This window comes from Poromitra crassiceps (genome assembly GCF_964638095.1).
Source record: "Poromitra crassiceps genome assembly, chromosome: 2".
NCBI lineage: Eukaryota > Metazoa > Chordata > Actinopteri > Beryciformes > Melamphaidae > Poromitra > Poromitra crassiceps.
Genome location: NC_139624.1, coordinates 59,937,188 through 59,960,005, shown reverse-complemented (window position 1 = coordinate 59,960,005; position 22,818 = coordinate 59,937,188). Strand labels below are relative to the sequence as shown.

At 45.4% G+C, this 22,818-nt stretch overlaps 1 protein-coding gene across 3 annotated transcripts in view; it reads right to left on the bottom strand.

The window, feature by feature from the left end:
- ptpn12 (protein tyrosine phosphatase non-receptor type 12) overlaps positions 1-22,818 on the bottom strand; it is a 99,000-nt gene that overhangs the window by 23,472 nt on the left and 52,710 nt on the right. For all 3 annotated transcript variants that reach the window (XM_083632019.1, XM_083632021.1, XM_083632020.1), the window contains exons 8-12: positions 22,198-22,340; positions 19,486-19,552; positions 19,182-19,259; positions 17,220-17,318; positions 14,983-15,068 (exon numbers count right to left, since the gene is read on the bottom strand). In XM_083632019.1, the coding sequence (XP_083488145.1) occupies positions 14,983-15,068; positions 17,220-17,318; positions 19,182-19,259; positions 19,486-19,552; positions 22,198-22,340 (473 nt within the window). The remainder of the gene's footprint in view (positions 1-14,982; positions 15,069-17,219; positions 17,319-19,181; positions 19,260-19,485; positions 19,553-22,197; positions 22,341-22,818) is intronic.

Sequence of the window (22,818 nt, the reverse complement as noted above, 5' to 3'; positions counted from 1 at the left end):
TGTTTGTTTGTTTGTTTTTGTGTGTCTGAGTTTGTTTTGCCTTTGTTCTGAAAATTGAAAATTGAAAAAAAAATAAAAAATAAAAAAGGCATGGTTAAATGGTTAGCGCCACGCAATCTGGCTTTAGCGTTGAGGAAAAATTTGGGAATGCGTGTGACCACGCCCACTAATAGCGCCGCGCCCAGCCATAAACGCAAATTTAAGGCCAGGGGGAGAATAGAGCCCGAAGTCTGATGTCTACTTTTTCCACCACTAGGTGGCCGTGGGGGAAAAGCTATTCACTCGCTCTATGGCTGAGACAAATTACATCTCTTCAAATGTTGGGTTTCCAGTGTCTGACAGCACATAATTCTGTGGGTTTACGGGTGACATGTTGCTGTGATGTCACATGGGTTTACGGGTGACATGTTGCTGTGATGTCATATGGGTTTACGGGTGACATGTTGCTGTGATGTCACATATTCTGTGGGCTAACGGGTGACATGTTGCTGTGATGTCACATATTTTGTGGGTTTACGGGTGACATGTTGCTGTGATGTCACATGGGTTTACGGGGGACATGTTGCTGTGATGTCACATATTCTGTGGGTTTACGGGTGACATGTTGCTGTGATGTCACATGGGTTTACGGGTGACATGTTGCTGTGATGTCAAATATTCTGTGGGTTTACGGGTGACATGTTGCTGTGATGTCACATTCTGTGGGTTTACGGGTGACATGTTGCTGTGATGTCACATGGGTTTACGGGTGACATGTTGCTGTGATGTCATATTCTGTGGGTTTAGGGGTGACATGTTGCTGTGATGTCATATTCTGTGGGTTTACGGGTGACATGTTGCTGTGATGTCACATGTGCAAGAATATTTTCTTCTACTTTACATTTGAGTGTTAAAGCAGCACTAGTACCATGGCTATTGCTGTGGGACTAATCTAGTCTACCATTGTTCAACAAACTCTACCACATACATCTATCTATACAGAGGAGTTTGACTTGGCAACACTCGTGACTATTATAAACAGACAGATATACATTGTGGAGGTGTGAGCTATATACAGGATACTGAGGTTGTGACCCAGCTAGCCACATAGAGATGGAAAACTATAGAGAGATATTGAGTTTCCACCATGGAACATACAGCACATTTACATATGTATGCATTCACACACACTGGAAGGATGTGGTGGTGTGCCAAATCAAGAGCACATAACTCAAGCAAGACACTAGACTGGAACTGCACATGATGCTGTGTGTGTGTGTGTGTGGGGGGGGGGCGACGACGGAGAGAGATAGAATCATCAGGGATTTCTACAAATCATCTACATTAGCTGATGAAAGAGTTTGCCATTTGCCCACACTGGATCATTTATGACTCAAGATTCTTCGTTTTTGATAGCAACTGTTTGTTTTTGATACGGCAAAGAAAAGTTGAATGTACAAATTATAGGCAGACTTCCAAGGATGTAGAGTGAATTCATGTCAGAAGAGCTCAACATACAAATACATCTGAATAAAACTGTTTTCACCTCACGCAGAGGAAGAAAATACTAGGTAAGAACAGACAAGATAGAAATTCTCCGTGAACAGACGGAGGTCTTTGGGGATCGAGCTGACGGGCATCTGGTGACGGGCCAGTTTCTTTCACTGCCAGGTCACTCAGTTGCCTCGTATGGGTCACTAATGCGTCTTCTTAATTGGCCTCCGTGTTAAACCGCATTAAAACGACGACACCAGCAAAAAGACCAACATTAGTTCACTGTGTAAACGCTTCCCTGAGGCTTTCCTTTGATGAGAACACATGACTCAAGCAGGGCCGGCCCTAGCCATCTGGAGGCCCTAAGCAGGATATAGATCAGGGGCCCCCTCCCAGGGGCGGGGGTTTGGGGGCATCCGCGCTGGAAGTACTTCTAAGTAGGGGGTGCTGTAAGGAGGGGACTCTCGGTGCTGCCCGCTAGGGCAGCGCCGAACAAAATTTGACGTTTTTGGACTTTTCGCCATATTTAGAAGAATATTTAAAACAAACAAACATGACAATGACGCTCGTTTGTAGCCCTATCAGTGTCAAGCAAGCGTGTAGAACCCAGCAGCCATAGGGGTTGCCAGGTCAGTTAAACCAGGGGTTCCCAACCTTTTTTGTGCCAAGGACCGGTAGATACATGCAGGACCGGTTGTCAATTTTAATGGTTTTAGTTACATATATATTTACTCACCAGGTGGCGACAAAAGGTAATAACTTTTGTGTTGTATGTAGCCTACAGTATTTATGTTTTTGTTTAAACTACAAACATAAATAAACGTCAACCTATGTTTTAACTACCACACACAGCCTATAATATTATAGCCTATGTTTATTTAAAAAAAAAAAAAAAAATGGGGGGGGGGGGGGGGGGGGGCTCCCGGGGCTCTAGGCAGCCGCTTGGTTCGCATATAGGGCCAGCCGGCCCTGGACTCAAGAGAGCTTTACAAACTAGTATCAATCTCTGCTTTATTGCCTAAGCAAGCTAAGCATATATTCTACAGTAAAACAGATCATTCCCACTGGGCTGTTCTCTATCTCTCTCCCCTTGGGGAAATGAATCTTTCACATGCCACAGAGTTCTATCTGGCCCAGTGTCCCTCTAATGGCTCAATTCCACCACATTTAACAGCCCTGCACAGCTCGTCCCCACTCGGCTCTACTCGTCTCTACCCGATGGATGTTTTGCTTCGACCGCCGCTCGATCTGCCCCCACCCACCCCCGCCCACAGCTGGTCGTCATAGCGACCGCATATCTGTCCTTCGCTTATAGCCGAAGTAGGCTATAACATAACGTTACAATTAAATCCATCCACAGAACTTTTAAACTGTTTATGAAATACTGGTGCCTCTACAAGACCTACAGTGTACATGGGCTCTCACAGGCATGCGCTGCGCGGGGACGGGAGAGGCGCAAGTCGCGCAACAGAGTGAAGCCTCTACCCCGCGGCCTCTCACCAGGCAAGACCGCGGCTTCACCAAACACCCGCTGCGGCCTAGCGGAGCGCTGCAGCCTGCACTCAGCTACAGAGCTCCCTGAGCTCCCCCGATTTTATTTCACCGGAGGCGAAGGCAGCAACACAAAAGACTGATGGAAATATACATAACAGAAGAGAAGGTAAGACCACTAAACTGGTATGCAGCCGCCAGCATTGCATTGACAGTCAGTAGACAGAGTAAACACGATTCTGCCTGACCAATCAGTCGTCAATAATGTTTTCACGTCACCGTATGAACCCGGGTTCACAGAATAGAACCACGACGAGGCAGGTACTAAAAGTAGCACGACTCGACCCCAATACAACCAGGGCTGGGATAGTTTTTAGTGGTGGAATGAGACCATTTATCGAGTCGAGCGGAGCGGGACCGCGCTACTACGTGCGGTGGAATTGGGCCATAAGATAAGATGAGATGAAACTTGAATGATCCCCATGGCGAAATTGGGTTGCTGCATCAGAAATAGTACCGTAAGTCACAGCAAAGTCGAGGGCAATTGGGGTTTATGTAAACATACACAACCGAGAATTTCGACTGTGGCTGTACAAAATAAGTTGGGTAAGGAAGTAGATAGGGAAAAAAGGCTTTTGTAGAAACATCACAGCTTTCGTTTCAAATTTGAAACTTAATCATATCAACAAACTGTACTTATGTCCGACTTGTACCTGTCAAACAGCCAACGTGGACGCTTTTTTGTGAATGGACTGATCATGAGTTTCATGGTGCGGCGCCGGGAGCTGACAACAAAGCAACCAGAATGAAAATGGAGGAAGCAGCAGCAAGAGAAACATTGTAAAAGACGATATAAATGTAAAAGAGAAACTCTCCAAGAATCCTTGTGACTATATGGAAATGTTTATACAGCCAAATTGACTCTGAACTGGTGCTTCAAAGCTGCAGCAGAAATGTAGTCAACATAAACCTAAAGATATAGTGAAGCACAGCTAACTATGCACTCCACTTGTCCCACTTAAAGCCACTTTACCCTGAAGAAAGGCATGCATACATTAAAGATTTGGGGGCACTTTAAGAAATAGTAATTAGTGCATAAAGTTGCTAAAGCGTAGTGTGAACAGCAGCGCTGTTTGTGTGAGTGTATTCTTCATCGTCGTCTTCTGGCAACCAGCTTGCAGGTGCTGAGTGTGTGTTAGAGATGGAAATTGAATGAATTGAATGAAAATAAAATTGCCCCTGGATCATGGTTTTTAGGGGCATTCTGAGATTTCTTGGGGGCATCTTTGCCCTTGCCCCTGGCTAAATTCCTAAACTGCATACAAGAGCACAAATGTATATGTACTCTCATATTCAAACACAAAACACACACATCTAGAAAAGCAAGTCAAGTTAGATTCAAGTGGCACTAGTAATACTAACTAGTACTAACTATTAAGTGATATGCAACTTGCCTTATTTTCCTTAATCAAATCATCTTAAATCAATAACGTTACTTTGGCCTTTGTTAGATGATTTGTCTAAAATGTTAAAGGAGGACTTACCCCCTAGATATGTATCAGAACAGTGATTTGAAAATACCTATGGAAAAAAACAAGAAATGACATATGCTCTTGTCTATACTAGACTCTTTGGCTGTGTTCAAGTCAAGATTCTTTTTCGGAAATCGACGCCATTACAGTTTGCCTACTGCCTCAAAAATAATTTATTTGAGAGAGGCAATATCTTTATAAATATCAACAACTAGCCAACGCTGGTGGCCTGTATGGAAACAGAAAATCTGAAAATGGTTGAAAGTTATATCAATTTGGTAATTCAGTGGCGAACTAGAAATTTAATTATTTTTCTGCATGTATCTCTATGGCAGCGTGTCAAATTACGTTACGCGAGCAAAGTGACATGGGCTCGTTACAGCAGCACACCGCACAATAGGAGAAACCCCCCGCTCTGGGGTAACACAATGCGAGATTTCTCCACGTCATTCCCTCGTACAACTAGCGATAAACCGCGCAATGAAATCCGTTTTTAATTTGCGTTTTGGGGCTTTTCGTGATTCTTGTTGAAAGTTACAGCACCTATGATTTTTCCTCTCAGGGCGCAGGCAGAGCAGGGCAGAGCTCTTCTCCTCCTCGGAGCACACACACACAGACAGAGCCAGTCGCTCTGCTCTGCTCAGAGCACAGCTGCTGCTGCGCGCGCGCCCGGAGCTTGGGGCTCGTCCATGAGGTTTTACAGTACGACTCTCTCCCGCCTGCCTGGGCTGGAGACAGTGCTTACAACTCGGACTGATAATATAAACATCATCATTCGAGCTTATCCAGGTAAGATATTAATAAAGTAGTGACACATTCAGCGGGAAACTAACTATAATTAAGACATGTGCCAACTTTGACGACGTTTGGTTCAGTATTTTAAGAGCAAACTTCAATAGGAATAGGCTTGGAGTTCTGAGGAGCCGAAAGGGTACGGGGGGGTAGGGGAGTAATTATCTTGAAATCCCATAGTCTTTGGGAACACTGTGACGTCAGTGTGTTCCTAATATCCCATTCATTTGAGAAAAAGAAAAAAAAGCAGTCTTCCACCCTTAGAGGGCGCTTATGCCAGATATGCTGCTGAAAAATGATACAAATGGTAAAATGGCAACAGTTTGGTGTCAAATGTGGAAATTCTGACCAGAATTCTTCACACATCACCCCCAAAGTCATATATATTGGTTAAAAGCTGAAAAAAAAGTGTTTTGGAGGTAAGTTCTCCTTTAAATACACTGGAAATGATGAGCTGTGAGTGGACTGGCAGAGACTTCCTTAAAGGGCATTTGTTCTGTATGGAGGACAAGTAGTGCAGAGTTGAGCCAAAATGGCGGAATATGGGGAGGATATGAGTCCATCCGGGGTGTGGCTGTGGTCATGACTCACTGTGTGACCTTGATGCCAGCCTCATTGGAATTCCTGCACGCACGCGCACACACACACACACACACACACCATGGCAGGGACCCAGGGGGAGTGTGGCCAGTGGAATGTGGACTATGTTGGTAAAAATAGCCCCTACTGTCATTGAAATACTCCCATGCTTAAACTAGGCCTTGACATTGTTTCTTCAGGAAACCAAAGCATGACAAGGAGAGAGAAAGAGAGAGAGAGATACAGGGACACCAAGTGAAGTAGAGAGAAAGAGTGAGAGACAACACTCCGCATAATCAACGGAAGCTTCCTTGGAATTGTTCATATTTACTCGTTTGAGTTTCCAACCAAACTGGCTTCTACAGTAAACACACTAAGCTAGCCAGGGGCATGGTTAGTGCCACAGCAGCTGAACCTCAGCACATGTCATGCGGCGCTGCCTCAAATAAATGATTTCATTATGACCAGTCAAACAAGATCACTTGTGAAGTAAGACTTTGGTATCACGTTGAAAGGAAGCTTCCTCCAGAAGGAGGAATGTGCACATCACATGCCGATGCAAACACACACAGATAAACACAGAACCAATCATATATACACAAAGACACATGACTCACTTAGTTTGGCTAATGGAGGTTAAAGGATAATTGCCATTATGGACTAGACAACTTGGAGAACGTTTCCTTAGGCACTAATGTGCACCAGGTTTGTTCTAAAAGTGGCTCTGTGTATCATTGCACTAGTAGGGAATAGGCTATGCCTTCTATAAATCATAAGAGGGAAAGAGAAGATGAACTGGGTAGGAGAAAACAGAGCACAACCCCTGCTGGGCACATCATACAGCAGGAGGAGAGGAGCACCCCCGCTTAGCAGGCAGCAGAGAGAAGAAGGGAAGAGAGGAGAGGGAGAAGGGAGAGAGGAAGGGATTCAGACTGAAATAGAAGAGAGTGACAGAGAAAAAGAGAGGGAGAGAGAGAAAAGGAGAGAGAATGAAAGAGGGAGAGTGGAAGAGAGAGTGAAAGAGCTATAGAGGGAAAGAGAGCTTGCATGCCCATGCGTTGATTACTCGTGCGTGGATACTCTGGGCGCAGTGGTACACAAGCCACAATCCAAAAAAGTCTGTTTTGTCCCTTTATCTTTTTAGGTTTTTATTTATGTATTTATTTATTTATTTATTGTAAGTAGGACTTAAAAGAGCCACAACTACCCATGAAGCATGTGGCTCTAGAGCAGGGGTGCCCAAATTATTTCCCATGAAGGGCCAAAACTCAATCTGGGTGGAGGGCCGAGGGCCAAAAATAAACGTTGTGGAATTACCGTAAATTCCGGACTATAAGCCGCGGCTTTTTTCCCGTTTTTTGGCCTTTTTTGGCCCCTGCGGCTTATATAACGGTGCGGCTTATCTATGGATTTTTTCAGCAAACGGCCACTCGGGAACCTCCAAAATCTATGGATGTTGGTATGAGGCAGAACGAGAGCAAGACAGACATTACGAGAGCGAGACCCTGATTGGATGATGTTGCAAAAAATGTGCCTCGCGACCTGATTGGAGCACTGTGCCACTACTCTCTCTCAGCCACTACAGTAAAACACCCTCCCTCCTCCCTCGCTCCGGGGGGAAAAAGGCAGCGATTGAGCCTGAAAGACAGTCTGAATGAAATTGAATGTAACATTCCCAATTCTATGTATTACATTCTAAAAAACTAATGGCAACATTTTGGAAGGCTAAGCCACACAACTAGCTCGTTGTAATCTAACATCATGCTTCAAAAGATGGAGAACTGGCTGTGTTACGACGATGGCGGCGAGAAGAAGAAGGAAAGAAGGAAATCGAGCAGCAGCACGTAACCTTGGCATCAGGGTGTTGACACAGAGAGCAGACGGCCGAGGTGCCGTTCAGATCCGACTGAAGGCTCAAGTTTGCCAGTGGATCCTGACAGCGTGGAGGAGTGTCAAAACATCCACGATCACCAACGGGTTCCGAAAGGCTGGACTGCTGCGTGATGAAGAGGAGGACGCCGCCACAGCTGAGGGCCTTCAGAGGCTGTTCGATTCCGACAGTGACGAAGAGGAGTTCGTTGGTTTTGAGAGCGACAACGAAGGAGAGAGGAGAGTGGCTGACGAAGCCACCCTGGCTGAGCCTGTTCGTTTCCGACACTGAAGATGAGGACTTTGGTGGTTTTAGTACGCAGGAAGAAGACGAAGATGAGGATTAATGACTTGACTTTTCTGGTTACAGCCGTGTACTGCACCTTAGCCTAAAAGATGAAGACGAGGATTAATGACTTTTCTGGTAGGCTGATTACCGTATATTTTAAGCAGCCGTGTTACTGCAACTTTAGGCTTACGCGCTTACTGTCGTGTTACAGGCACTTTATTTTGCACTTTAAAAAAAACACATTTAATTTAGCCATTGATATTGCCTCGTCAAGCGCTGTAGGCTTTGTTTTTTGTTATGGTACTACTGTAGGCTATAATGTAGATCAGTGGTTTTCAACCTTTTTCATGCCAAGGACCCCTAAATTTACACAGCACAGTACATGTTCTGTAGCTACTATTGCACTAAATGGTAACACTTGAATACGTTATGCAAATATGCAACTTGTTTTGTTGAAATGTTAATAAATGGGAGCTTCCCCAAACAGCCATCTCTTTCCCGACAATCCCCTCTGTGCACGAAACCTTACATATGGTAATTAAACATCAAAACACCCGCGGCTTATAGTCCGGTGCGGCTTATATAAGAAAAAAATAGTCAACTTTGAAGGTGCGGCTTATACACTCCGCATACATTCCTTATAGTCCGGAATTTACGGTACATTAAAATGTATTGTGTTTTATAGAAAATTAACATTCTAAATCTAAAATAACATTTGAATATAATAATCTACTTTTTATCTGTTTGGTAATTGTAATAATTTGCAATTGGTTATATATATTAAAAAAAAAAAACTGCATTTGTGGGGAGCTTAAACATTTAATCAGTAAACACCCAGTTAAAAACAGTTGTTTTTCCACCTTTGTAATCAAGAGAGAAATTTGACTTAATTCACAACTTGAAAAATCCTCAAGGTACTTTGAAAATCAGCTTTATTGTCCATCTTTTGTAAACAATTTGCCATGACAATTTGCAGGGATGCAATCTCAGGAGTGAACACAGTATCCGCAGCCACATTCAGACACTGTTTCACAAAGTCACCACATGAAAAAGCTCGTCCACCCTTTGCAATCAGTGCAGATATCTGATAACTTGCCCGAGTTGCATTCTGGATAAAAAAATCGGGGGGGGGGGCAAATTGGTCAGCACTGCTCTAGAGCCTCGGGTTGAGTATCAATGCGGTGTGTGTGTGTGTGTGTGTGTGTGTGTGTGTGTGAGACAGAGAGAGTGACGAAAAGTAAATGAGAGAGTTCTCAAAAGGAAGCGATGAAAGCTATAACGGCTCTATTTCAACTAGCCTAGGGTGGTGCTGCGTTCAACACTACTATGTAGTATTGCAGTGTGTTGCAAAATTATCTAGAAATACAGCTCCTCCTCGGGCCAGAACAGCAGTTAGTAGCCAAACGGAAGTAAACTACAGCAGAGTGGAGGCCTTGTGTTATCAGTGAGTTTCACAAAAGCATTGGGGCAAAACAACATTTGGTCACTTTAACACATTGAATGCCAGCCATGTTTTCATTCCTGTAGGTAAGTTGTGCCAGGGGTGTTTTTGACGATTCTGGCTCATTTTAGAGACAGCCGAGGATTCTTTTCTGTTAAGAATTCATGAACACCAATCATCTAAAAATAACTAATAGAATGTGTGCTTTCTCTGTCTAAAAGAGTTAGTTTGCAGAGTTAGTAGTTATGTAGATATTAGCCGTTGAGTACAGCATGGTTTCAGCGTCTGGAAATTTATTCAGAGATAAATGGCTTTTTGTGAAACAGTCACTTTAACCATTCATTTTTGGCATCAGTAAGACCGTCAGACATTCTAAACAATAGTTTTGAACAGTAATTTCCTCCATAACAACAGGAAACACCCCTCTCATTCAAACTCCCTCCTCCCTCCTCCCTCCTCCCTCCTCCCTCCTCCCTCCGCTGTACAGCGGGCGTGTCAGAAGCGCTTTTGCTGCTGCCTGCCTGTGTGCCTGCCTGCCTGCTTGCCTGCGTGCAGACGCTCCTTGTGCGAGTCAAGATGGGCCGGGGAATGCGTGGGCGATGGGCAGATGTTGATTCTGGCCTTTCTGAGGTGTTTCAAAGTGTGTTTCACCTATGATCTATTTTGCAAATCGCTCTCCGCTCTCTGTGTGCTGCTGCCGGTGCGCGGCCGCTCTCAGGCAAGACAAGTCTGTTACTGTAAAATCGCCACGGCATTTCCTTGAACGGCTTGGTCCCGCGGCAGTTTTTTCTTTGATTTCGGTCGTCTGGGGGAGCACTGTCAACACTTAGTGGGTCGGTAAAATAGATTATACACATTATCTTGCTCCAATAGTGATCTCGAAGATGTAAAAGCGGTTGATTGATGTCCCACTGTCAAAAAAAAAAAATCTTTATGTAAGACGAGTTAGCTCGTCCTTGGCACTTAAGCGCTGGATTATGTAAGACGAGTTAGGTCGTCTCTGGCACTTAATGTGTTAATATGCTGTTTTCATTGTGTAGTCCACTCAAACTTTTGTAATGTTTTCACCTTCCCACAAACAAACCCAACACCCATTTTTTTCGGTGCCTGACCAGTTCACACCTACTGTTCGCATTAGGGGTGGGAATCGTGGAGTAACTCACAATACGATATGGTCACGATACTTGGCCCTCGATAACGATATCACGATACAGCGATTCTGCGATAATCGATATATTGGAAGAAATTTAACCTACGATACATCACGATATCTGTGTAACTGAAGAGAAAAAAATACCCCTAAAAGGCAAGAAGCAGGTATTATGTATTTATTAGCAGAATTGACATGAACTCTCTCAGAGTTCACTCACTCACTCATACCATTTTCGATACCACGGAGGAAAAGTTACACATTAAGTATTTTTATTATTATTATTAAAACAAGAAAACCTATATAACCTACCTACCTATATAATTTCTAAAAGTAGATATTAATGATCAAACATTTCCATTCATGTAGCCTACAGTATTTATGTTTTTGTTTCAACTACAAACATAAATAAACGTCAACTTGAAACTATGTTTCAACTACCACACACAGCATAATATTTTAGCCTGTTTATTATTATTATTATTATTTTTTTTTAATAAACATATTGTAGCGAATCGTTAATTCGCCAAGGAACGGAGACTTGTAGTTAGTACAGGCTTCTTTATTCACAGGCTCATTCAGCTCCTAGCAGCTAGCTTCGCTGCTAGCTCTTCATGCAACCACCGCTCTAGTTCCCTCGCATAACTAGACTGGCTTCCGCCACGCGGCCGCTGGTCCCATATACCCCCTTCCCCCTAGGAACACACCCACACACATCAGTTCCTAGCTAACACGGAAGCACCACATTACACGTCAAACCCAGGTTCGCTACATATCCCCCACTCAACTTTAATTGTCGCTCCCACGCGACACCCACAACCCACACATATCCCCCCTGTACCAAAACACACCAACACTTACATTTTTTGCATTCCCCCAAATAGTCTCTTATTATTTCACCACTTCTTAATTTTCGTTCCACCACCACCATTTGCATTTCTTTTCATTCCTTCCCTCTTTTCCCATTCCTTTAAATTCAGGCCACATTTCAGTTCACATTCCCATTCCAATAGCCCTTTTCTTCTTTACACACATTTACATTCGACTCAATACCCCGTTTACGTTTTCCCTCTTTTCTTTACACTCATCTTCAATTTACCAATAACTCCCACATCTACATTATTTCGTTTTCCTTTACCTTCATTTCTACCTTTTTCTTACTCCCATTATCCCACTTCACTTCAACCACCATTTCCATTAACACAAGCCCTCTTTTCTCTTTGCTCTACAGCCTTCGCACGCACTGCAGTATCCCCGCACGTCCTCTTTTTGTTTGCCCCAGTAGTACATGCTACGGATGCGGCTGAGTGTCTCTTCAGGCCCGAAATGACCGGATCCAGGGCCCTTGTGCGCCCACCGTAGCGCCAATTCTCGCAGGTAATGGGGTACAACCCACTGGAACCCCTTTTTTCCGTGCCCTGTCTTCGCCAACATCCCCTCATCCAGACGCAGGTCTGAAAACATGGCCCACAGTCCCTTCGTGGCACCGGAAAACATGCGAATGTCCTCCACAGGGGGCCGTCGTCCGGCCACCACCCACGTGATCCCCGGGCAGATATCCGCGTCCTCCGCCTGTCTGCGTCTCCACTCACCCCTTGTGACATCCGTGATGTCCCTGTCCTCGTCTGTCGGCTCCACCTCTTGCACTCGGCCGTCCTCCCGTCCCGCTCCCCCAGGGGGCGGCGTGTTCAGGACAGCAGGGCGAACACCACCGGCGTCGATCTCCACCTCGGCTCTCTGCAGTGCAACCGTGGGGGGTGTGTAGCAGCTAGGCTGGACCGGTTCCCCCGGCGGTAACCCCCCAGGCTCACCCGAAGACTCGAGTGTCGCTTCTCCGACTGACACAGCATTGCAGGTGATGTCTCTCGCTTCCCTCTGGCTGTTCAGCACGATCCCCATTATCCTGATTGTCTCATCACTGATGATGATGTCCCCCTCTACCAGCTGGTATGCAGAGCAGCTAGCCTGGGCCGGCTCAACCGTCACTCTCCTGCCCTGAATAACCGGCTCTGCACTGCTCCGCTGCTCCGCCGCTTGTAGCTCAGGCTGCTCCACTGCTCCGCTGCTCCTCTGCCTGTTGCTCCGGCTGCTCCCCCGGCTGTGTGTCTCTTCCAGTGTTCACACTCTCAGTGCAGTCTCTGGCTAAATGCTCAGGCGAACGGCACGTCCAACAAAGTCTCACCTGTCCGCCGCCTGCACGTCTCTCCTCTCCCGCTGTCTTCCAGTCCCCGACAGCTTCTCGACACTCTCTGGCTATATGCCCCAATCCACCGCATGCCCAGCAGGCTCCCTGCTGTCCCCAGTACCTTTGCTCCGCATACCCGGTCCGTCTCCCGGAACCGCTTCGGCACCACCTCGCCACGTGGCCCGGTTCTCCGCAGGTCCAACACTCTCTTTGCGGCTCCTCCATCCGCTTCTCTCCGCACTGCGCGACCTCCCGTAGCATCTTCATAAGCCCCTCTGCCCAGGCAGGCGTCGCCTCCAACAGCCGTCTGATCTCCTGCATCAAGCGGGCCTCCACGCCGGCAAGTACCGCGCTGAGCTCCTGCTTCAGGCGGCCCTCCTCCCCGTCCACCGACAGGCGTTCTTCTATGCGCACCATCACACGTGGCGCCCCTAGCAACTAGCACCCGCAGCTAGCCTGCTACCGCTAGGTCGCTCGAGCCGTCTGATCTCCAACTTTTCCTCCGCCGTTCCTCCTCACTCTCTCCCCTCTCGACCGAATCAGAGGCGTTACCGCTTCACTTCTGACACCAATGTAGTGAATCGTTAATTCGCCAAGGAACGGAGACTTGTAGTTGGTACAGGCTTCTTTATTCACAGGCTCATTCAGCTCCTAGCAGCTAGCTTCGCTGCTAGCTCTTCATGCAACCACCGCTCTAGTTCCCTCGCATAACTAGACTGGCTTCCGCCACGCGGCCGCTGGTCCCATATACCCCCTTCCCCCTAGGAACACACCCACACACATCAGTTCCTAGCTAACACGGAAGCACCACATTACACGTCAAACCCAGGTTCGCTACAATATCGATACTTGGTGCCAGTGTATCGATAACGTATCGCAAGTGGAAATATCGCGATACCGTGAGTATCGATATTTTGTCCCACCCCTAGTTCACATCTGCGTGAGCCTGTCCATTCAGGAGGAAGAGTCTTTTCTTGAAATACGTCCAAGTGACTGGACCAACATGATGGCCCAACTTACACAACTTAGAAACAACGTAACCGCAAATTCACACCACTAAGAAAGCAGATGTGAGCAGAGTTGAACAGCGGAACAGTGCAACAGTTAAGACAAGAAAAAGGGACCTGAAATACAGTGCACTCCTCTTATAGACCTTATTCGCTAACCCCGGACAGCGCCTGTTGACATACCGTCCTGCAGCTGACAACTATAGTAACGGCCTTATTGTCATTTCTGTTCCATTACAAAATAGCGATAGTGATGACAGCAATAAAAACCCCAGAGTTGTTGTTTGTATGCTGCCGTTAATGCCTGTAATAATAAACAAAAGAAAAAACGAGGTGAACAGACTTTGCTGTGAGGAGCTGTCAGAAAGTTTCACCTGTCTCTCCTAACTATCCACACATCTCCTGTGCTGCTGACGTATCCTCCGTCTCGCTCCCTTCACGTCTGAGGACGGTAGAGATAGAAACAAACCACGGGGACTTTATTGCTGTCATTACTACAGCCGTGTGTAACGCAGGTCACCATCCGAACACAATTGGAACGATACAGGTAACGCTAACGGCGGCTAGCTTCCTATAAACGCTGCTCCACATAGGCTGTCACTTAAGAGCTGCTGCGTTATGTCAAGAACATGGTGGCGGTGGGCGTGCCCGTACGTGAGTGACGTCAATCGAATAAGGTCTATTGTGATCACCTTGGGATGGGTCAAATTAATCACTATAAGTGGGTCATCATTATAACCGATTTATTTTTCTTTATTTCTCATGTAGATTACCATCTAATTGACATTTCTATATTTATTACATTAATACAATACATATTAAGTAATGAAACGGACTGCTCTGTTATTTAGCCTGCTGAATGTTATTGACTTTAAAATACATACAGTAAGGTAGGTCTCCAGCTGTTTCAAACACAGCAGCCTCGCGTAGACAGAGATGCCGCCATCTCTCCATATTACAGACAGACATGCACCGAGTATCACTGCTGTATCTAGGTGGCTCATCTTTGGCAGTTTGTAAAAAAATAATAAAATTACTGTCGATTAAAAAAATATTCTCAGGTATGACAAGGCCCAAATGGTCACTGTAAGTGGAGTTTTGATCACTATAAGCGGATTATTTAAACAGCATGTGCCAACAACTGCCAACTGTAAACATGCGGCAATGGTGATACCTGCGTATGCGAGGAGGTTTCGGGGGTGGTGTGTCCCACCTCTCATCATCAGACTGGTGGCTTGTCTTGTCTGGACTGCTCTCATCCTGGACACACATGCAGAAACACAAATAAACAATCATTCAGTATATGCACACGCACGCACACACACACACACACAGACACACACACACACACACACAGACACACACACACACACACACACACACACACACACACACACAGACACACACAGACACACACACACAGAGATTATCCAACTCCCACTCAAGCTTTCAGATGCACATTTCTTTTTTCTGTGGGCCCCACACACAAAGAAATAACTGATTATTAACCGATTAAGGGTGTCAGTTAATGGAAAATCCACATCCCTACTGTGGGGGCACAAACTCCAATTACCTTGCTTAACCAGCTAATCAAGTAATCATCTATATCGTCACCATACACACATTTATTGGTTCCTATTTGCTAAATTAGTATAACAGTCTAATGTTGTTGAGGGTGTATTTGGTTGATACAAATGGCATTAATTCCAATGCTTACTGGAATGGCACTATGGCAGTTGTTATAATATTCATCCAAATGTAAAACATGGTCATCTCCGTCTACGGCTCTTCTATCTTTCTTCAGCTCTCTTCCCCCTCTCCCTCCTTCCTTCAAAATGGCTTCTGAGAGGCCCTCTCTCCTCCTGCACACTCATTCTCTCTCCTTCCTCCATCACTCATTAATTTGTCTTTCTCTCTGCCCCTGTAATGAGGAGATGACGCAAGGACTTCAGTCAACTCAAACTCAAGACTGAGGGGCACATCGGGCCACATAAACCCTGTGTGTGTGTGTGTGTGTGTGTGTGTGTGTGTGTGTGTATGAGTGAGTGAGAAAGAGTCTGATGATGAGGAACTGCCTTGAGAGAATTCAGTGTAGCTGAGGTAAAGACAGGGTTAAATTAGGTCACCTTTGTCTGTTGGTGTATATTGTGAGAATCAACTTGCTAGGGACACTTCCTGCAATACAATAATGGCTGCATGTGAGCACAGAACCATGTGTGGGTGTGTGTATGCGTAGGCTTATTGTTAGTACTGTCATTAACAACGTTGTTCCAGTGTATGTGGGAGTCTTGGTCACTAACAATGGCTGACTGGACATGAGTCAATGTGTGTATGGACTGAGTCAGTACAGCACTCTGATCATGTTTAGCAAACTGTGTGCACGGGTCGCTCTTTCCCAGCGGAAGTGCATCTATTCTCAGGCTCATACTGCATTATGGGCCAGTGGTGATGTCATTACAGCTTCCTCAACAGGAAGTGGGCTCCTGGAAAGCCGCCAGTGCGCTCTCTCACCGTCTGTCTTCCCCACTGTCTCACTCAACTCTCCCCTGGCTTTCTGTCTGTCTCTCTTATCTGCACGCAAACACACAACTACAAGACACAGTGTGTGTGTGTGTGTGTGTGTGTGTGTGTGTGTGCTTGCGCGCGCGCGCGCGCGTGTGATGGATCAGTGTCCTTCCTTCTGTTTGTTTCTTCCTCTGTTTGCCTGCATGTGTTATGTGCAATATCTCACCACCACTGATTGGATTTTGACGAAACCTGCAGTGACGCATCTTGCCACTGCACTCCAGCATTTTCCAAATGACACTGATTAGCGCGACAATTGCAGGTTAAGGCAAGGTGACATAATTTGTGGGGCACGAAATGTTTACTCTTGCCTGGTTTTTCATAATATGTTATTGTTGAATATATAAATGCAGGCCATTTGACGCTGTATTCTTGACTTGGTCGGCCTGGGTGGGAGAAGGGGAGGAGGAAAATGAAGGCGACAGTGTGTGTGTGTGTGCATGTGTGCATGTGTGCGTGTGTGCGTGCAGTATGTGAGGGAGGATGGTGGGTTGTATGTTGGAATGAGGGCAGAGATAATAAACAAACCAGAGCTTTATTCTAGCTCTTTAAAAAAAAGTCTGGTGTGCTGTCTCCCCAGTAGAAGAAATCTGTCGCTCTCTCTCTGCACGCTCTCTAAAACTTTTCTTCTTTGTCTATCTGCTATCTCCTCTCCTCCCTTCTCCCTCTCCTTCCCTCTCCTCTTCCCCTGACTAATTATGTGATTCCCCCCCCTCTCCAAGTGTGTTACTCAGAGACTTCCTGTCTTTATTTAACACCAGACGTGTGTGTGTGTGTGTGTGTGTGTGTGTGTGTGTGTGTGTGTGTGTGTGTGTGTGTGTGTGTGTGTGTGTGTGTGTGTCGTACCATGCCAACTTGTATCTGTGTGTTGGTGGAACCCTCCAGTAGCTGCAGCTGTTTCTCAAAGAGTTGAGCGATCGCTCTATGAACTAACTCATACTGCTCCTAGAGAGAGAGAGACAGTGAATAAGGGCGGGGAGGGAGAGAGAGAGCCAGTGTTACAGCAGGGGAGGGAGAGTGGGAAAAGTGAGAGAGAAAATAAAGAGATAAGTGTGTCAATAAACCACAAATACATATGTACATACATGTATATCAACACTCAAAAACAGCTGACACCTTTCAAGAGTTGTGCCCGACATGTTAGATATTTATCTACGGCTGGATACTGTAGCCGCTTTCACACACAGATCGCACAATATTGCAGTTCAGAAGGCCCGCAAAGCCGGCAGCCACGCACAGAAATTGCTTTCACACAGAGCCAAGCAGCACCGCCACATTCCCGTCCTGGGGTGTGCTTTCAAATGATATCCACCCCTCCCGGATTGAAAGGCGAGCGGAGGCATTTCCACCCAGCTCCTCCTAGCCCAAATGAATATTTTCATAGGTTAGTGTAGCCTAGGCTACTGTATGATGAACGAATTCATTCAACAACCAAACATCGCCGATGTACGCCAGCCAACGTGCAGCTGCATTCGTTAAGAACATCAAAGTGATAAAACACAAAAGTGTTCTCCACATGCAGCATGGTAACAAGGCTTTCAATATTCATCTGATTGACTTTTAGGATCACAGAGGCACCATCATGTATTAGGTACAAGGCTAATTCTTATATTTTGGTTCCAGTTTTTTGTAGCCTAAAGCAAATTATTCCCATGAAGTAGCCTAATTAGCGTCCGTTTTGAAAGACGACGCCCCCATTTCAAACAGCTGCAGTCTGCATAACGTTCATTGGGGGAATAAAATAGGCTATAAATGCACATGAATACTATAACGTTAGTAGTTTTTGTAAGGGAATGCACAACTGGCTAGCTAGACAGATTGCCGTTCTGGAGCTGGTTTCCAGAGGGAATATCCTCAGACCAACTCGCCACAGACAGCTATGCACGCCTGATACGTCCTCTGAAGCTTATTATTATATCTGTTACTTTTACCTACTAATGTCAACATCGTTTGAGCATAAAGCCTAACCTACTTACTCATAGTGTAGGCACGGAGCATTCCTCCTGGCGCCCCTGATTGTATCTAAGGCTACTTCTTTTACTTTCACATATGCCTTTCTTGCTGCATGAGGTGGTTTCCCCTGTATTCTTCTTATGAATGAGTTGACCATTCGCACCGTTCCGAGTCGCCGCTCCTACGCTTTCAGGTGGAGGCGGGTTGGAGGGTAATGCGGCGCTGTGACTAGCTCCACTGGTGGAACGAAAGGTGTAACACAATTATCCACCAACCCGCTTTCACAACTTTCACATCGGAGGCGCGGATCACATGTTCTGTGTATTTTACTGCTTTCAAGGCCGGTGTGAAAGCGGCTTGTGAGACTAAATAGATTCGGACCTCTTTTTTCTTACCTTTTCATAAAATGCAGTGTGTTTCGTTTGTTAAATACTTCAAATAAAACGACAGATTAAAACCAATGGGATTATTCGCAATATTTCTCAGGCGGTGTTGGAAGCCCACAAATACATTCATGCTGCATAAACCTTTTAACAGATTGTCTCAATCCATTTCCAAAAGCAGGCCTGAGGATTGAGTAGTTCAAAGTGAAACGCTGCCACGACCCCTGAGGGCATGGACTTGGAGAAAGCAGGCAGTGGAAATACAGATAAAGCCAAATAAACATCAGACGATGCTAACCACTGGTTTGTTTGCAGGCGTGGAAAACGTGGCTGCAGCAGCACTTTTGCGGAATACCCATCAGCATCCAATCACTAATTTGTTTTTCGAGATACCCTGCTGATTGATTGAACAACAGCACAGTGAGTTTTTTGTGTGTAGGTCTAAAAACAAATAAAAAATATGGATACAAACTTTAGTCTGAACAGCAGAGTGTCGCTGGGTCCTCATTTCCTGAATCAACCGAAACACATTGAAATCTTCTGGTATCTTCTATTAAAAAACAAACACAAGAGAATAAAAGGGTTAATTAATTATCTTTTGACTTCGCTGTTTCATTTAAAGTCTTCCAAACTAAACAACATAGTAAGGGAGGATGCATCCCTCAATGTACTTTATAAGAGAACATGTTCTGTGGAAAGTGTGTGTGTAGGTACTTGCGTTTGTGCAGGTATGTGTGTGTAGGTGTCGGATTGTGTGGGTGTGTGTGTTCACCTACCCCAGCTTTGAGGAGGTTCCATGTGTAGTCAATAGCACAGATAGCACCTGTCCTCCCGCAGCCCGCACTGCACAGACACAGTGATGCAGTTTGAGTTGAACAGAATCACACACAGCACTGCACAGACACAGTGATGCAGTTTGAGTTAATCAGAGACACACACACACACACACACACACACACACATCAACACTCTCTCTCGTCACAAACACACATCCCCAAAGAAACTCACTCCTCACGGGTGCCCACTCTCAGTAGGCGAGGTCCGATATTCGCGATATTTTGTGTCACTGTATCTCTTTCCGGACAATTGTGCAAAAAAAAAAAAAAACATAATCTACCAGTGGTAGGATAGTTAACAAGTAAAAACGATCATCCTTAAAGTGAAAAAGATCACATTTCGGATGTAAAAAAATATAAGCGATGTGATGTATAGTTTTTGAGATTTCAACGCTTGTTTGGAACGAGTCGTACTAGTTAACTGCTGTGGGATTGCGCATTTCTGGGTGGCTGTGACGTCACGCTGATTCGTCCTAGAGGTTTTCAAAGTCTGAGACTGTGGGCTTCCCCCCTCGCTCAATTCCTGGATGCCTATGGGATCATGATTATGCTGATCCCATAGACACTCAACAATTGTGCCAGCCCAAGATAACCTGATATTGCTGTTTGACACACTTCAGTTCGGACTACACCAATACATAAAAAGGTCTATGTGAAGGCCTTTATTAGTTTCTGACTCTGGGAAAGTAGGGAAAAATGAACTGTAAAATTGCACAAAACTACTGTATCTCTTTAACCAAATCACACACTTTAGGCTGTGATCTCCTTTTGATAACTAATGTAATACCTAATGCAATATTCTTTCACTTCCATTCCCTGAGCCTCTCCTGAGCTGCCCTGGGGAGGCCGAGCTCCCACTTTGAAAACCCCTGACTTATTTACATTTGATGTAATTGGGAAGAAATAAAATCACCCCTCACCCCCCCCTCCCATCAGTAATGTATTGCGGCACGGTATCCTGATATAAAATTGTAGGTATTGTGCAAGCTGAACTCTCAGGGATTTCTATTTGTTTTTGTCATCATTGACCACACAAAGAGTAAATACTGGGGAGGGGGGAGACATCAACTCAATCACACACATGTGCGTACGCGACACATCCTCGAGACAGGATGGAGACAGAAGCTTTACAGAAGCTGAGATAATGTGACATCATGTCTGACACACACGATCATAAAACATCTCATGCTGTTAGAAAATCCTCTGCTAGTCTGTCTAACTTGCACGGTTGCTCCACACACATGCATATCTCTTCCCACTCAAGGTTACTGTACACACACACACACACAGCTTTAAGTCCTGCTGTGTAACAGAGGAACCAGGAAATGTCCTCAGGCTGCTCATTATGCCTGATTACACACACATGGAGACTGTGTGTGTGTGTGTGTGTGTGCGTGCGTGTGTGTGCGCGCCAGAGGAGCCAGTACCTAGCCAGGATAGCATCACTCTTTTGTTTTGTTTTCATTCGAATAATCTCGTTAACCATCTGAATGTCTGCTTTCATAGAACTGGCCCAGCTGTCTTTGGGGCTGCTTTCTGAAGTTCATTGTTGCCTAAACCGATGACAATTAAATAATCCTCAATCTAGAAGAGCAACCTCACTACTCACTGTAGCGTCACTGAGATGGTGTATAATACATATCAACACAGCCTAAAAAACCCTTCAGCCCAGCATGAACTTCCATGAGATTGCCCTATGCCCGCCCGCACACCAATAATGGCAAATAGTCTCTAGTTGGTGATAAAACGCAGCCTGAAACCAATTTCTGTTACTACTTCCATGTTGCAGCCGTTCTGCTGTAGCCCATTTGCTGCCACGTTGCTGGCATCTACAGTAATCAAGAGCCTGTCGTCAGCTGCAGCAGTCAGAAGGAAAAAGTCAGTCCTGGCTCCGCTCGTTTCGCACAGCAGTAAAGTCATAAGTATAGTGAATCGTTCGGCCGCCTAGCCGATTTTGAATCAGTAGTTTATTCATCTGAAACAATGTAATGCCAAACCACAAATAGTACCAAATCTATATAGTAGTTGAGTGTTACAAATGCAACCAAGATGAACTCACCAATTTGTTTCTATCAGCATTTCATTTGCATTTGTGTGTGTTGGGTCCAGCCTCAACTGAATACACAGTAGTGGCGTCAAAGACTCAAACCCTCCCTGGACCCGTATTGTACACTCACACTGCCTCCTCAGAGAAAACACCAGGCAATAGGCCTTTTTCACATCGGCCATTTTGTGTCGAAAAGGCAGGGTAAACACAGGTGCAGGCAAACATTAATGAGGGTTTCCAACTTCTAATCATGGAAGTCGGAAACCCTCAATGTTTTGCTTGCACCTGTGTTTACCCTGCCTTTTTTACACAAAATGGCCACTGTGAAAAAGGCCTATCCCATCAATCATCCTTCCAATACAATGTTACTTGAAAGTCAACAATATTTAAAAAAATATGAGAAGCCATTACCATTGCAGATGCACTGCGTTATGATGCAGGTGTTGAATTGGATATACCGGTATTTTAATTCTGAGTTGATTATGTATGGGTAAACTAGGCTTACCACGGTGGGAAATTTTTCCCACCACTTAATAAACTTGTGAGCAGTGTTATCGGTCATATGCATGTGTAGCAGTTTGTGTGCATGTTTCATGCATGCCTACCTGCAGTGCACACATATAGGAACATCATCATTTTCTTGGTATTCTCTCATTAGTGCTATCATATCCAGTATGGAGTCAAACGATGAGGGGACGTCATGATCTGGCCAGTTCATATAATGGAACTGAGTTAACCTCCTAGATTCCTGCAGGGAGACACAGGAAAGACATTATTAAAGGCCTTCAAGGTCGGCGATTTGAATCACCAGAACAGCTGGGAAAATCTGGGCGAGAAAAGTGAAAATGTAAGGCGGCGTTCACACACAACGCACTTTTGGAGCTGCCAGCGCCTTTCTGCAATTCATTCTCTATGTAAGGATGCGCTAAGAGCGCTCCTCTTTCAAGGAACGCACCTGGCGTTTAAGTGCTGGTGGTGTCTAGTGTTTTTGGCGGCGCTCTCTGGGCGTTTTGAGCTGAAAAAAGTTTCACATTTGGAGAGAAAGCGCGCTGCTCGTCTTTTCACTCATCCTACCTCTTCTCCTCTCAGAGGGATCCTCCACCTCCGCTTGGCAATAATCTGGCTTTCATGTTGACAGTGAACAACATCAAACAGACAAAACCAGCTGGCTACCGTCCGTGTGTCCGTTGTGTCCTGAACTGTACTGCACGCAACTGCAGGGGAAA